At 32.8% G+C, this 14357-nt stretch overlaps 1 protein-coding gene across 1 annotated transcript; it reads right to left on the bottom strand.

Annotated features, from left to right (window-relative positions):
* Positions 1-11806: 11806 nt before the first annotated feature.
* LOC119612409 (transcription factor grauzone-like) lies at positions 11807-12548 on the bottom strand. The gene is made up of 2 exons (XM_037968213.1): positions 12201-12548; positions 11807-12136 (listed from the first exon to the last, which is right to left on the bottom strand). Exons 1-2 carry the CDS (start codon positions 12546-12548, stop codon positions 11807-11809), a joined length of 678 nt encoding a protein of 225 aa, XP_037824141.1.
* Between the last annotated feature and the right edge of the window lie 1809 nt (positions 12549-14357).

Raw genomic sequence — 14357 nt, 5'->3', positions numbered from 1 at the left:
AGACTAGACTATAGACTAGACTATAGACTAGACTATAGACTAGACTATAGACTAGACTATAGACTAGACTATAGACTAGACTATAGACTAGACTATAGACTAGACTATAGACTAGACTATAGACTAGACTATAGACTAGACTATAGACTAGACTATAGACTAGACTATAGACTAGACTATAGACTAGACTATAGACTAGACTATAGACTAGACTATAGACTAGACTATAGACTAGACTATTGACTAGACTATTGACTAGACTATAGACTAGACTATAGACTATAGTATATGGTCTAGACTATAGTCTATGGTCTAGACTATAGACTAGACTATAGTCTATGGTCTAGACTATAGACTAGACTATAGTCTATGGTCTAGACTATAGACTGGTTCATTGACTACTATATGGACAACTTATCAAAAGTTTTTAAAGTACTGCATTTACCATGCCTTACTCAGAAGTTTGAAAACAAAATGGTGAAAAATAGACTAGACTATAGACTAGACTATAGACTAGACTATAGACTAGACTATAGACTAGACTATAGACTAGACTATAGACTAGACTATAGACTAGACTATAGACTAGACTATAGACTAGACTATAGACTAGACTATAGACTAGACTATAGACTAGACTATAGACTAGAATAAAGACTAGACTATAGACTAGACTATAGACTAGATTATAGACTAGACTATTGACTAGACTATTGACTAGACTATAGACTAGACTATAGACTATAGTATATGGTCTAGACTATAGACTAGACTATAGACTATAGTCTATGGTCTAGACTATAGACTAGACTATAGTCTATGGTCTAGACTATAGACTAGTCTATGGTCTAGACTATAGACTAGACTATAGACTGGTTCATGACTACTATATGGACAACTTATCAAAGTTTTTAAAGTACTGCATTTACCATGCCTTACTCAGAAGTTTGAAAACAAATGGTGAAAAATAGACTAGACTATAGACTAGACTATAGACTAGACTATAGACTAGACTATAGACTAGACTATAGACTAGACTATAGACTAGACTATAGACTAGACTATAGACTAGACTATAGACTAGACTATAGACTAGACTATAGACTAGACTATAGACTAGACTATAGACTAGGACTATAGACTAGACTATAGACTAGACTATAGACTAGAACTATAGACTAGACTAGACTATAGACTAGACTATAGACTAGACTATAGACTAGACTATAGACTAGACTATAGACTAGACTATAGACTAGACTAGATATAGACTAGACTATAGACTAGACTATAGACTAGACTAAAGACTAGACTAAAGACTAGACTATAGACTAGACTATAGACTAGACTATAGACTAGACTATTGACTAGACTATTGACTAGACTATTGACTAGACTATAGACTAGGACTATAGACTATAGTATATGGTCTAGACTATAGACTAGACTATAGACATAGTCTATGGTCTAGCTATAGACTAGACTATAGTCTATGGTCTGGACTATAGACTAGACTATAGACTGTTTCATTGACTACTATATGGACAACTTATCAAAAGTTTTTAAAGTACTGCATTTACCATGCCTTACTCAGAAGTTTGAAAACAAATGGTGAAAAAGAAGACTAGACATATAGACTAGACTATAGACTAGACTATAGACTAGACTATAGACTAGACTATAGACTAGACTATAGACAGACTATAACTAATAGATAGACTATAGACTAGACTATAGACTAGACTATAGACTAGACTATAGACTAGACTATAGACTAGACTATAGACTAGACTATAGACTAGACTATAGACTAGACTAAAGACTAGACTAAAGACTAGACTATAGACTAGACTATAGACTAGACTATAGACTAGACTATTGACTAGACTATTGACTAGACTATTGACTAGACTATAGACTAGACTATAGACTATAGTATATGGTCTAGACTATAGACTAGACTATAGACAATAGTCTATGGTCTAGACTATAGACTAGACTATAGTCTATGGTCTGGACTATAGACTAGACTATAGACTGGTTCATTGACTACTATATGGACAACTTATCAAAAGTTTTTAAAGTACTGCATTTACCATGCCTTACTCAGAAGTTTGAAAACAAAATGGTGAAAAATAGACTAGACTATAGACTAGACTATAGACTAGACTATAGACTAGACTATAGACTAGACTATAGACTAGACTATAGACTAGACTATAGACTAGACTATAGACTAGACTATAGACTAGACTATAGACTAGACTATAGACTAGACTATAGACTAGACTATAGACTAGACTATAGACTAGACTATAGACTAGACTAGACTAGACTAGACTAGACTAGACTAGACTAGACTAGACTAGACTAGACTAGACTATAGACTAGACTATAGACTAGACTATAGACTAGACTATAGACTAGACTATAGACTAGACTATAGACTAGACTATAGACTAGACTATAGACTAGACTATAGACTAGACTATAGACTAGACTATAGACTAGACTATAGACTAGACTATAGACTAGACTATAGACTAGACTATAGACTAGACTATAGACTAGACTATAGACTAGACTATAGACTAGACTATAGACTAGACTAAAGACTAGACTATAGACTAGACTGTTGACTAGACTATAGACTAGACTATAGACTAGACTATAGACTATAGTCTATGGTCTAGACTATAGACTAGACTATAGACTATAGTCTATGGTCTAGACTATAGACTAGACTATAGACTATAGTCTATGGTCTAGACTATAGACTAGACTATAGACTATAGTCTATGGTCTAGACTATAGACTAGACTATAGACTATAGTCTATGGTCTAGACTATAGACTAGACTATAGACTATAGTCTATGTCTAGACTATAGACTAGACTATAGACTAGACTATAGACTAGACTATAGGACTATAGTCTATGGTCTAGACTATAGACTAGACTATAGACTAGACTATAGACTATAGTCTATGGTCTAGACTATAGACTAGACTATAGACTATAGTCTATGGTCTAGACTATAGACTAGACTATAGACTATAGTCTATGGTCTAGACTATAGACTAGGACTATAGACTGGTTCATTGACTACTATATGGACAACTTATCAAAAGTTTTTAAAGTACTGCATTTACCATGCCTTACTCAGAAGTTGAAAACAAAATGGTGAAAAAATTGACTATAGAAAAACTCCATAAAATTTCTAATAATATCTCATTTATTTATAAATAAACATATAAAAATAAATGTACAGTTATTTACATTATTAAGGACAATCGGCTATTTAATCAATAAGTCAGCTTTAGATTTTTCCACTATGAAAACGCCTTCTATGATGATAATAATTTGAATTTGACTTAAATGTCGCCTGACATCAGCACATTTATACAAAGACATGCCTGTATGCGTAGCAATATGCTCCTAAAAGAAGACAGAAAAAATCCATTTACAAATATGATCACACTGTTCCATATATTCTATTATAATAAATAATTACTCTTAAATCCAATGGCCTCTTGAATGCCTTATTACATAACGAAACACTTGTGTTTTTCTTTCCTTTTCATGACGAAAGATCTCGTGTACTCTTAAACCTTTGGCCGTGGTTGAAACATGATTACAGATTTTACAACGATGCTCCTCCCCATTGTCATCGTGTATGTTTTTCATGTGGGCCCTTAGACCCTTATGCCTCGTAGCACTTTATGACAAATAGGACATGTTTGGGGGTCTTTATCTTTTCGTGGATTTTCCGAATGATGATATTCAATGTGCTTTTTAAGTGTGAATTTATTTTTAAACGTATTCCCACAAATATCGCATATACAGGTGCAAATAGTACTGTGTACAGGCAGGTGAGATGAGAGTTTACTCTTGCTGGGAAATCTAAAAACAAATAGAAGTTTGTCGTAGTATAAAAAATATTGTCTGATCTAATATTTACATAGCGGAGTTTTTTTTTCCAATGTATGTAGTTTCAATTATAGGACACGTTTTTGTAACTTAAATATTTAAGAAATTTAAATTTGCAAATCTTAGAATAGAAAAAAATTTTGTCATTAATTCCGGTTTCTTAAAAACATGCAGTGAAAACTAAGATAAACTTTAACTACAAGAAAACTTCCTTTAGAAAAGAAAGTAACAGATTTCCTTGGTCACTGATTTCCTTCATAGAGGAAAGCTTCAGCTGGCAATGAATTTCATTGGACATGTTTCCTTTATATAGAAAGATTTAGCAAACGATAGACTTTTCTAGCTAACGAATGATTTCTTTTACAGAGAAAAACCTAAACTTGCGATAGACTTCCATTATAGAGAAATACTTAAGTTAACATTAAACTTTCTTTACAGAGAAAAACTTAAACTTGCTAGCAATAGATTTAATTTATAGTCTAGTCTATTGTTTAGTGTATTGTCTAATCTATTGTCTAGTTTATTCTCTAGTCAATTATCTAGTCTATTGTCTAGTATATTCTCTAGTCCATTGTCTCGTCTATTGTCTAGTCTATTGTCTAGTCTACTGTCTAGTCTATTGTCTAGTCTATTGTCTAATCTATTGTCTAGTCTACTGTTTGGTCTATTGTCTAGTCTATTGTCTAGTCTATTGTCTAGTCTATTGTCTAGTCTATTGTCTAGTCTATTGTCTAGTCTATTGTCTAGTCTATTGTCTAGTCTATTGTCTAGTCTATTGTCTAGTCTATTGTCTAGTCTATTGTCTAGTCTATTGTCTAGTCTATTGTATAGTCATTGTCTAGTCTAGCGTCTAGTCTATTGTCTAGCCGATTATCTAGTCTATTGTCTAGTCTATTGTCTAGTCTATCGTCTAGTCTATGGTCTAGTCTATTGTATAGTCTATTGTCTAGTCTATTGTCTAATCTATTGTCTAGTCTACTGTCTAGTCTATTGTCTAGTCTATTCTCTAGTCCATTGTCTCGTCTATTGTCTAGTCTATTGTCTAGTCTATTGTCTAGTCTATTGTCTATCTATTGTCCTAGTCTACTGTCTAGTCTATTGTCTAGTCTATTCTCTAGTCCATTGTCTCGTCTATTGTCTAGTCTATTGTCTAGTCTATTGTCTAGTCTATTGTCTAGTCTATTGTCTAGTCTATTGTCTAGTCTATTGTCTAGTCTATTGTCTAGTCTATTGTCTAGTCCTATTGTCTAGTCTATTGTCTAGTCTATTGTCTAGTCTATTGTCTAGTCTATTGTAGTCTATTGTCAGTCTAGGTCTAGTCTATTGTCTAGTCTATTGTATAGTCTATTGTCTAGTCTATCGTCTAGTCTATTGTCTAGCCTATTATCTAGTCTATTGTCTAGTCTATTGTCTAGTCTATCGTCTAGTCTATTGTCTAGTCTATTATCTAGTCTATTGTCTAGTCTATAGTCTAGTCTATTGTCTAGTATATTGCCTAGTCTATTCTCTACTCTATTGTCTAGTCTATTCTCTAGTCTATTCTCTAGTCTCTTGTCTAGTCTATTCTCTAGTCTATTGTCTAGTCTACTGTCTAGTCTATTGTCCAGTCTATTGTCTAGTCTATTGTCTAATCTATTGTCTAGTTTATTCTCTAGTCAATTATCTAGTCTATTGTCTAGTATATTCTTTAGTCCATTGTCTCGTCTATTGTCTAGTCTATTCTTTAGTCTATTGGCTACTCTATTGTCTAGTCTATTGTCTAATCTATTGTCTAGTCTATTGTCTAGTCTATTGTCTAGTCTATTCTCTAGGCTATTGTCTAGTATATTGCCTAGTCTAATCTATAGTCTATTGTCTAGTCTATCGTCTAGTCTATTGTCTAGTCTATTATCTAGTCTAGTCTATTATTGCCTAGTCTATTCTATAGTCTATTGTCTAGTCTATTCTCTAGGCTATTGTCTAGTCTAATCTCTAGTCTATTTTCTAGTCTACAGTCTAGTCTATTGTCCACTCTGTTCTCTAGTCTATTGTCTAGTCTATTGTATAGTCTATTGTCTAGTCTATCGTCTAGTCTATTGTCTAGTCTATTATCTAGTCTATTGTCTAGTCTATTCTCTAGGCTATTGTCTAGTATATTGCCTAGTCTATTCTCTACTCTATTGTCTAGTCTATTGTCTAGTCTATTCTCTAGTCTATTGTCTAGTCTATTCTCTAGTCTATTGTCTAGTCTACTGTCTAGTCTATTGTCCAGTATATTGTCTAGTCTATTGTCTAATCTATTGTCTAGTTTATTCCCTAGTCAAATATCTAGTCTATTGTCTAGTATATTCTCTAGTCCATTGTCTCGTCTATTGTCTAGTCTATTCTTTAGTCTATTGGCTACTCTATTGTCTAGTCTATTGTCTAATCTATTGTCTAGTGTATTGTCTAGTCTATTATCTAGTCTATTGTCTAATCTATTGTCTAGTCTATTGTCTAGTCTATTGTCTAGTCTATTGTCTAGTCTATTGTCTAGTCTATTGTCTAGTCTATTCTCTAGGATATTGTCTAGTATATTGCCTAGTCTATTATATAGCCTATTGTATAGTCTATTGTCTAGTCTATTGTCTAGTCTATCGTCTAGTCTATTGTCTAGTCTATTCTCTAGTCTATTGTCTAGTCTATTCTCTAGGCTATTGTCTAGTATATTGCCTAGTATATTCTATAGTCTATTGTCTAGTCTATTCTCTAGTCTATTGTCTAGTCTATTCTCTAGTCTATTGTCTAGTCTACTGTCTAGTCTATTGTCCAGTCTGTTCTCTAGTCTATTGTCTAGTCTATTGTCTAGTCTATTGTCTAGTCTATTGTCTAGTCTATTGTCTAGTCTATTGTCTAGTCTATTGTCTAGTCTATTCTCTAGGATATTGTCTAGTCTATTGTCTAGTCTATTGTCTAGTCTATTGTCTAGTTTATTCTCTAGGATATTGTCTAGTCTATTCTCTAGGCTATTGTCTAGTATATTGCCTAGTCTATTCTCTAGTCTATTCTCTAGTCTATTGTCTCCTCTATAGTCTTTACACTAGTCTATGGACTACTCTTTTAAGTTGTCCATGAACTAATCTATTAACTACTCTCTGCTCTAGTCTATGAACTAATCTCTTGACTAGACCATGGGATTAGTTCTATTGGCTGGTTTATTGACTAATCATAAGCTTCTTCTTTCGATCATAATTTGGGTCACTTTGCTGAAATTCCAAAAGCAATTAGAACTATTTAGCAAGTTTTTAGCAAAAGGTTTATTATATTCATATATCAAATATCTAAGAGTTAGCAGTAAAACAGTAATAATACAAAAACGTTTTTATCCTTGGGATAATATTTTATTACAAAAATTTTTAGTAAGGTTAACCATACCTCACCTGTATACAAACATAATTAAAACGATTAACCCTTTAATAGGGAGATGTATATAAAAAACAATTAATTTAAATAAATTACAACTATTGCAAATCAAATTGAGCGGCGGTTAATAATTGTGAATTCAACAGAGTAGGATTTGTTTGAAATTCCATTGTAACATTAACTTCGGGGGAAATCGTAATAAGATGTTCATGAGATTCACTAGTCGTCTCAATAAAACGTCTTTTGAAGCGAATTTTATTTGCAGCTCCCGTTTTAGCCTGCTTTATTATATTAGGAGGCATGGCCTGTTGCTTATAGGCTGCATATTCAGCCTTATGTAAACGCTGACGATGTTTATACATATTGGCACTAGACGAAAAGGTCATAGGACAATTGGGACAGGTATATAAAGCTTCTCCCGTGTGCACAGAAATATGTTCCTGTGAAATAGTACAAATATAAATTGATCAGGGTGTATTTAAAAAAAAAAAAAACAGTACTTTTTCACTTACTCTTAAATCTTGACCCCTTTTAAAAGCCTTTTCGCACATATTGCACTTGAATTTCTTTTCACACTTATGATTTAAATAGATGTGACGCTTAAGGGCTCGTTGTGTAGTTGATACTTTATTACAAATATTACAACGATGTTCTTCGCCCATATTATCGTGCATATTTTTCATGTGGGTCTTTAGACCAGCCAAATTGCGATACCATGTATTACAAATGGTACATTGTTGAGGTTCAGGTTTTACCTCAGAATGTTCAGATTCTTCATGTTTTTTCATATTGTAATTATTCTTAAAAGTTTTACCACATTTATCGCATATTTGTCGTTTTGTTGGATCATGACTATGCATGTGTTCACGTAATTTACTTTCAGAAGGTAATCTGAAAATGAAATGATAGTGATTTTGTATAGTATTATTTTTTGCAACATTAACAGAGAATAATGAAATTTCTCTTACCCTAAGTGGCTTTTACGAAGACGAGTTATTGACAGAGTTCACTGGTATACTACATACATATAAGTTTGTGTCATTAACAAAGAAATTTTGAATTTCCCATTTACTTTGCACCAACTAGTTTAAGTGAACATTTTCCGACAAATATGTTTCATTTAACCGCTAAAGAAAAACCAATGTATTGAAAATGCTTCAGATAATAGAGTGTTAATTCAAAATTCGAATGAAACTATCGAACATTTTTTATCAAAATAGCTGATATCTCGAAAACGATTTAGTCATTTAGGTTCATATTGCTAAACAAATTTTGAAAATTGTCGAAAATAATAAAATTTTATTTTAATTTTTGGACCATAAATTTCAATTTTCTAAAATTTTTAAAAAAGATATAATAACTTTGACAGTTTTAAAATTCTAACATGATTTGTAGATTATTTTATCATGTAAATTTTCGAAAATTTCAAAATGATCCTCAAACGAACAAAAATCCAGATTAGTTCAGAATTAAGTAACAGAATTTCTAAAAGGTGTCGTCGGTTGACTGTTGACATCGGTATGTTCAACTGATAGATCATATGAATAAAAAATTTTAGAATTGATCCGATCATTGATCCGCCCATACTAGAGAAAATTAAATAATTTACCTGAATATTTATAGGAAATGCCTTTGGTTAGGGTTATTTTTATACCCAAGGACGGGAAGGCAAGCCAAACGATTCTAGAACTATTAGCCCATCTTCTGATATCTTTAAAGCACGTGAGAGACTGATTATTCTAATTGATACTCACCACATTAGTGGTGTACAACATGCCTACTTTTTGGGTAAATCTGTTAAGAGTGCGCTACATAAGGTGATAAGTTGTATTGAGGACGACTTGAAAATGAAGATTACCGGGGATGTTTTATCTCCCCTATTGTGGCTACTACTGGTTAACGGTATTCTAAAGCTATTTGATTCAAAAGGCAAGAAAATTGTGGACTATGCAGATGACATTGTGTTACTAGCCAAAGGAAAATTTCTATCCACGATCAGTTACATCATTATTATTAGATAAGCTCTTGATATGAGCGAAAGCAAAAGGACTGGGCGTTAATTCTGTGAAACTTGAACTAGCATTAGGCTGCCAATGTAAGATAACGTCGAAATAATCTTTCATAGAAAGAAAATACGCAAGAAAGGACGAGAAAGGCATTCAATGCATAATACCCATGCAAGAATTCTATAGAGAAGAATTGGAGTCCGCAACCGGATATGTTAAATTGGATTTACACATTCTTATGGTTGTATAGTTTGGTGAGAGGTCTTGAGAAATGACAAAGACCTTTGAAGAGAAAAACCTCTAATGGAATTTCCAACTAGGGACGATAGGCTTTTATCTGATAGACTGTTAGATGGGTCTGCAGTTTTTACGGCGGGTCCAAGATGGATATAGGTGTGCAATTCTCTCACAACTCTTTCCTTAGTGAATCGATTCGGCCTTTATTCCACTCTAAATTTTACTTGTTAAATTGTTATTTTTAGAGTTTTGTTTCTCTATCTTTGGATTTTCACACACTACGAAGGGAATCACAATGGACCTTGTGGTCTCCGAGTGGTGTTCTCTAACCTAAAACTAGTGCCTTCCCTCTAGAGTGGTGTGTTACATCAACAAAATTAATCAACATAGTTAATCACCCTTGAATTTCGATTCTATTTCCACATTAAGTTACGCAATGATCGAAAAAAGGGTATTCCAACACAAATCAGAATCGTAAGAAGATGAAGCAATTCCATTTCGTTTCAATGCTTTACGATTGTGTGTATTATGCATTACGATCGTAGTTACGTTTTTTAAAAGTTGTTTTCTTTAGTAACGGAGTATCGATTCGAAATGCAAAATATCAAAGTTGCCAATTGGAGACATTGCAGAATAGTGATGAATTTGTTAATGACTCAATGTTCTAAAATCCCAAATTGTCGGCGTTTTTGTGATACATTGGTGCAATATAAGCTATGACCTTTTTCGATCTTTTCCTTGGCAAAAGAACTGCTTATTTTTGAGAACAAGAACGAATCAAACAAATCCCAATTTCCTGTTTAAATCATAAGCATATTCCAGTGAGAACGCTCATCATAGATCAAAAAAAGTAGTTAAAAACAAGTAAGAAAGTATAGTCGGGCGTGGCCGACCATATGATACCCTACACCAGTTATGAATATTAAATGTGATTTATTTCTCATAATAAAGCATTTATCTTCAATATTCCCTTGTTCCGATACATTTAAGCAATTTATGGATGAAAAACTAATTTTCTGAAAGAGGCTTTGTATGGGGGCTAGGGGCAAATATGGACCAAGCCCGATAACATTTTGTGAATATATTTATATTTACATAATATTTTATTTTGCTGAATTTCATCGCGATATTTGTGTTTATAAGTTAATTTAGGACATTCAAGTAATTTTCAGAAGGGGGCTTTGTATGGGAGCTAGGGTCAAATGGGGCCCGATCTTTATGAAATTTGGCAAGGTCATCAAGACTTCTATAAAACTTAGTTGTTCCGTATTTTATCGATATATCTGTATATTTAACATAATTATGAGCTCAAAAGCCCTTTTCGGGGGGGTTCTGTTCTATGGGGGCTAGGTGAAATAATGGACCGATTTTAACCATTTTCAATAGGCTTCGTCCTTGGGTCAAATAAAACGTGCGTGCCAAATTTCATCTAATTATCTTGAAAATTGCGACCTGTAGCTTTCGCACAAGGTTTACATGGACAGCCAGCCAGACGGACGGACGGACATAGCTTAATCGACTCAGAAAACGATTCTAAGCCGATTGGTATACTTTAAGGTGGGTCTAGGACGAATATTTTTGTATGTTACAAACAATATACCACACACAAATCCAATATACCCTCCCCACTAAAGTGGTGTAGGGTATAATGATAATGTCTAGGCTATAATCGGGTTGAAAATAAACTTTAGAATAATTACTTTCTAAATAACATAGGCCAACAAATTTATAACACAAAAGTATACTTTTTCTAAAGGATTAAGCAGCGCTACATCCGAATCTGGCCTCAAAATTAATTCAAAACATGAGGTTTTCCAGATATCGAACCGAACTTCACACAATAAGTAAATTTTTTTAATTTGAAAAAATATTCAAAGAATGTTTTTCTAAAGTTTAATTAAAATTCATTAATAGATACATAATAATTTCTTACCTTTTTATAGAAAAATTCCAAATATTCACAAATTTTAACTTTGTCTCTGCCGATGAATGTTTCAAACTTGGGTGATTTTAATTTAAATCCTTGTTAATTCCAAAATTAATAACCATACACCAGATAATTGAACAATCCATCCATGATTGTTTTGTATTTGACAAACTAAAACATATTTATTTCTAAAAGGAAGCATATCTTTTATAAGAACAAATAAACCTCTTAAAAACTTCTCCATTATTATAGTACTTATTTATATTCTTCTGAAAAAAAAAACATAATTTTTACACCTAATGATTTAATATTATTATTTCTTATTTCTAATCATGTAATTTAGCCAAATTTGGTGCTATAGTAGTATATTGTGATGTTATAACAAGCTGTTGATTTAACAGGGCCGAAGTGGGAGGCATAATAATTTCCGACGACTGAGGTGGATCAACAATCATACGTCTTTTAGTGCGCACTGTATTTGGCATAGATTTAGCTTGTTTTATGATATTCAAGGCCAAAGGTTGTTGCTTATGTGCCGCGTACTCGGCCTTATGCAAACGTTGACGATGTTTGTACATATTGGCACTAGAGGAAAATGTCATGGGACAATTGGGACAAGTATACAAGGCTTCACCTGTATGTACAGAAATGTGTTCCTAGAAAACAAGTTAAACATAATTATTTTACTTATTTTAGGGCATTAAAAACCAAAATACATACTCTCAAATCCTGTTCTCTTTTAAAGGCCTTCTCACACATGTGACATTTGTATTTGCGTTCACATTCATGATTCAAATAGATGTGCCTTCGTAGAGCTCGTGCATTTGACGATACTTTATTACAGATCTGACAACGATGTTCACCTCCAATATTTTCATGCATAAATTTCATGTGTGTTCTCAAGCCCGACATGTTGCGATACCAGGTATTGCATATTTTACATTGTTGAGGTTCTGGTTTAATTTCGGAATGTTCGGAATTGACATGTTTTTGCATACTGGAATTACAGGCAAATGTTTTGCCACATTGATCGCAAACTTTTTGTCTGTTCGTATCGTGGCAATACATGTGTTTACGCAGTTTAGCTTTAGATGGCCATCTAGTTGATTCGAGTTGAAAATTATTGGAAAAATGTAAAGAGACAAATTGAAAGATTATTAGAAAATAAGTGTGTAAATTGTAATAAACATTTCTCTTACCCTAAGTGGCTTTTGTTGGTTGGATGTTGGTTATAATTTTTTAAGGCAGATTTTCACTTTAAGTTATTGAAATGTTTATTTAAAATAAAATATTGACTTTATTAAAATGTTAACGCACACAAACATTTGAAAACGTAAGAAGTAAAAGAAATTTTTGAACAATTGTGAGTAACTATAACCTAGGAATTTCTTTCATTACTGTCCCATGCGAAAACTATAGTCTAGCTTATAGTCTAGTCTATAGTCTAGTATATAGTCTAGTCTATAGTCAGTATATAGTCTAGTATATAGTCTAGTCTATAGTCTAGTATAGTCTATAGTCTAGTCTAGTATATAGTCTAGTATATAGTCTAGTCTATAGTCTAGACTATAGACTAAACTAGACTATAGACCAAACTAGACTATAGACTAAACTAGACTATAGACTAAACTAGACTATAGACTAAACTAGACTATAGACTAAACTAGACTATAGACTAAACTAGACTATAGACTAGACTATAGACTAGACTATAGACTAGACTATAGACTAGACTATAGACTAGACTATAGACTAGACTATAGACTAGACTATAGACTAGACTATAGACTAGACTATAGACTAGACTATAGACTAGACTATAGACTAGACTATAGACTAGACTATAGACTAGACTATAGACCAGACTATAGACCAGACTATAGACCAGACTATAGACTAGACTATAGACTTGACTATAGACTAGACTATAGACCAGACTATAGACTAGACTATTGACTAGACTATAGACTAGACTATAGACTAGACTATAGACTAGACTATAGACTAGACTATAGACTAGACTATAGACTAGACTATAGACTAGACTATAGACTAGACTATAGACTAGACTATAGACTAGACTATAGACTAGACTATAGACTAGACTATAGACTAGACTATAGACTAGACTATAGACTAGACTATAGACTAGACTATAGACTAGACTATAGACTAGACTATAGACTAGACTATAGACTAGACTATAGACTAGACTATAGACTAGACTATAGACTAGACTATAGACTAGACTATAGACTAGACTATAGACTAGACTATAGACTAGACTATAGACTAGACTATAGACTAGACTATAGACTAGACTATAGACTAGACTATAGACTAGACTATAGACTAGACTATAGACTAGACTATAGACTAGACTATAGACTAGACTATAGACTAGACTATAGACTAGACTATAGACTAGACTATAGACTAGACTATAGACTAGACTATAGACTAGACTATAGACTAGACTATAGACTAGACTATAGACTAGACTATAGACTAGACTATAGACTAGACTATAGACTAGACTATAGACTAGACTATAGACTAGACTATAGACTAGACTATAGACTAGACTATAGACTAGACTATAGACTAGACTATAGACTAGACTATAGTCTATAGTCTAGTCTATAGTCTAGTCTATAGTCTAGTCTATAGTCTAGTCTATAGACTACACTATAGACTACACTATAGACTACACTATAGACTAGACTATAGACTAGACTATAGACTAGACTATAGACTAGACTATAGACTAGACTATAGACTAGACTATAGACTAGACTAGACTAGACTATAGACTAGACTATAGACTAGACTATAGACTAGACTATAGACTAGACTATAGACTAGACTATAGACTGT

Source organism: Lucilia sericata, unplaced genomic scaffold (assembly GCF_015586225.1).
Source record: "Lucilia sericata isolate MDLA Ls3-8-SP2 unplaced genomic scaffold, ASM1558622v1 Contig001682F_arrow, whole genome shotgun sequence".
Classification (NCBI taxonomy): Eukaryota; Metazoa; Arthropoda; class Insecta; order Diptera; family Calliphoridae; genus Lucilia; species Lucilia sericata.
The sequence above is the reverse complement of the archived record's forward strand: the minus strand, read 5'-3'. Positions and strand labels throughout refer to the sequence as shown.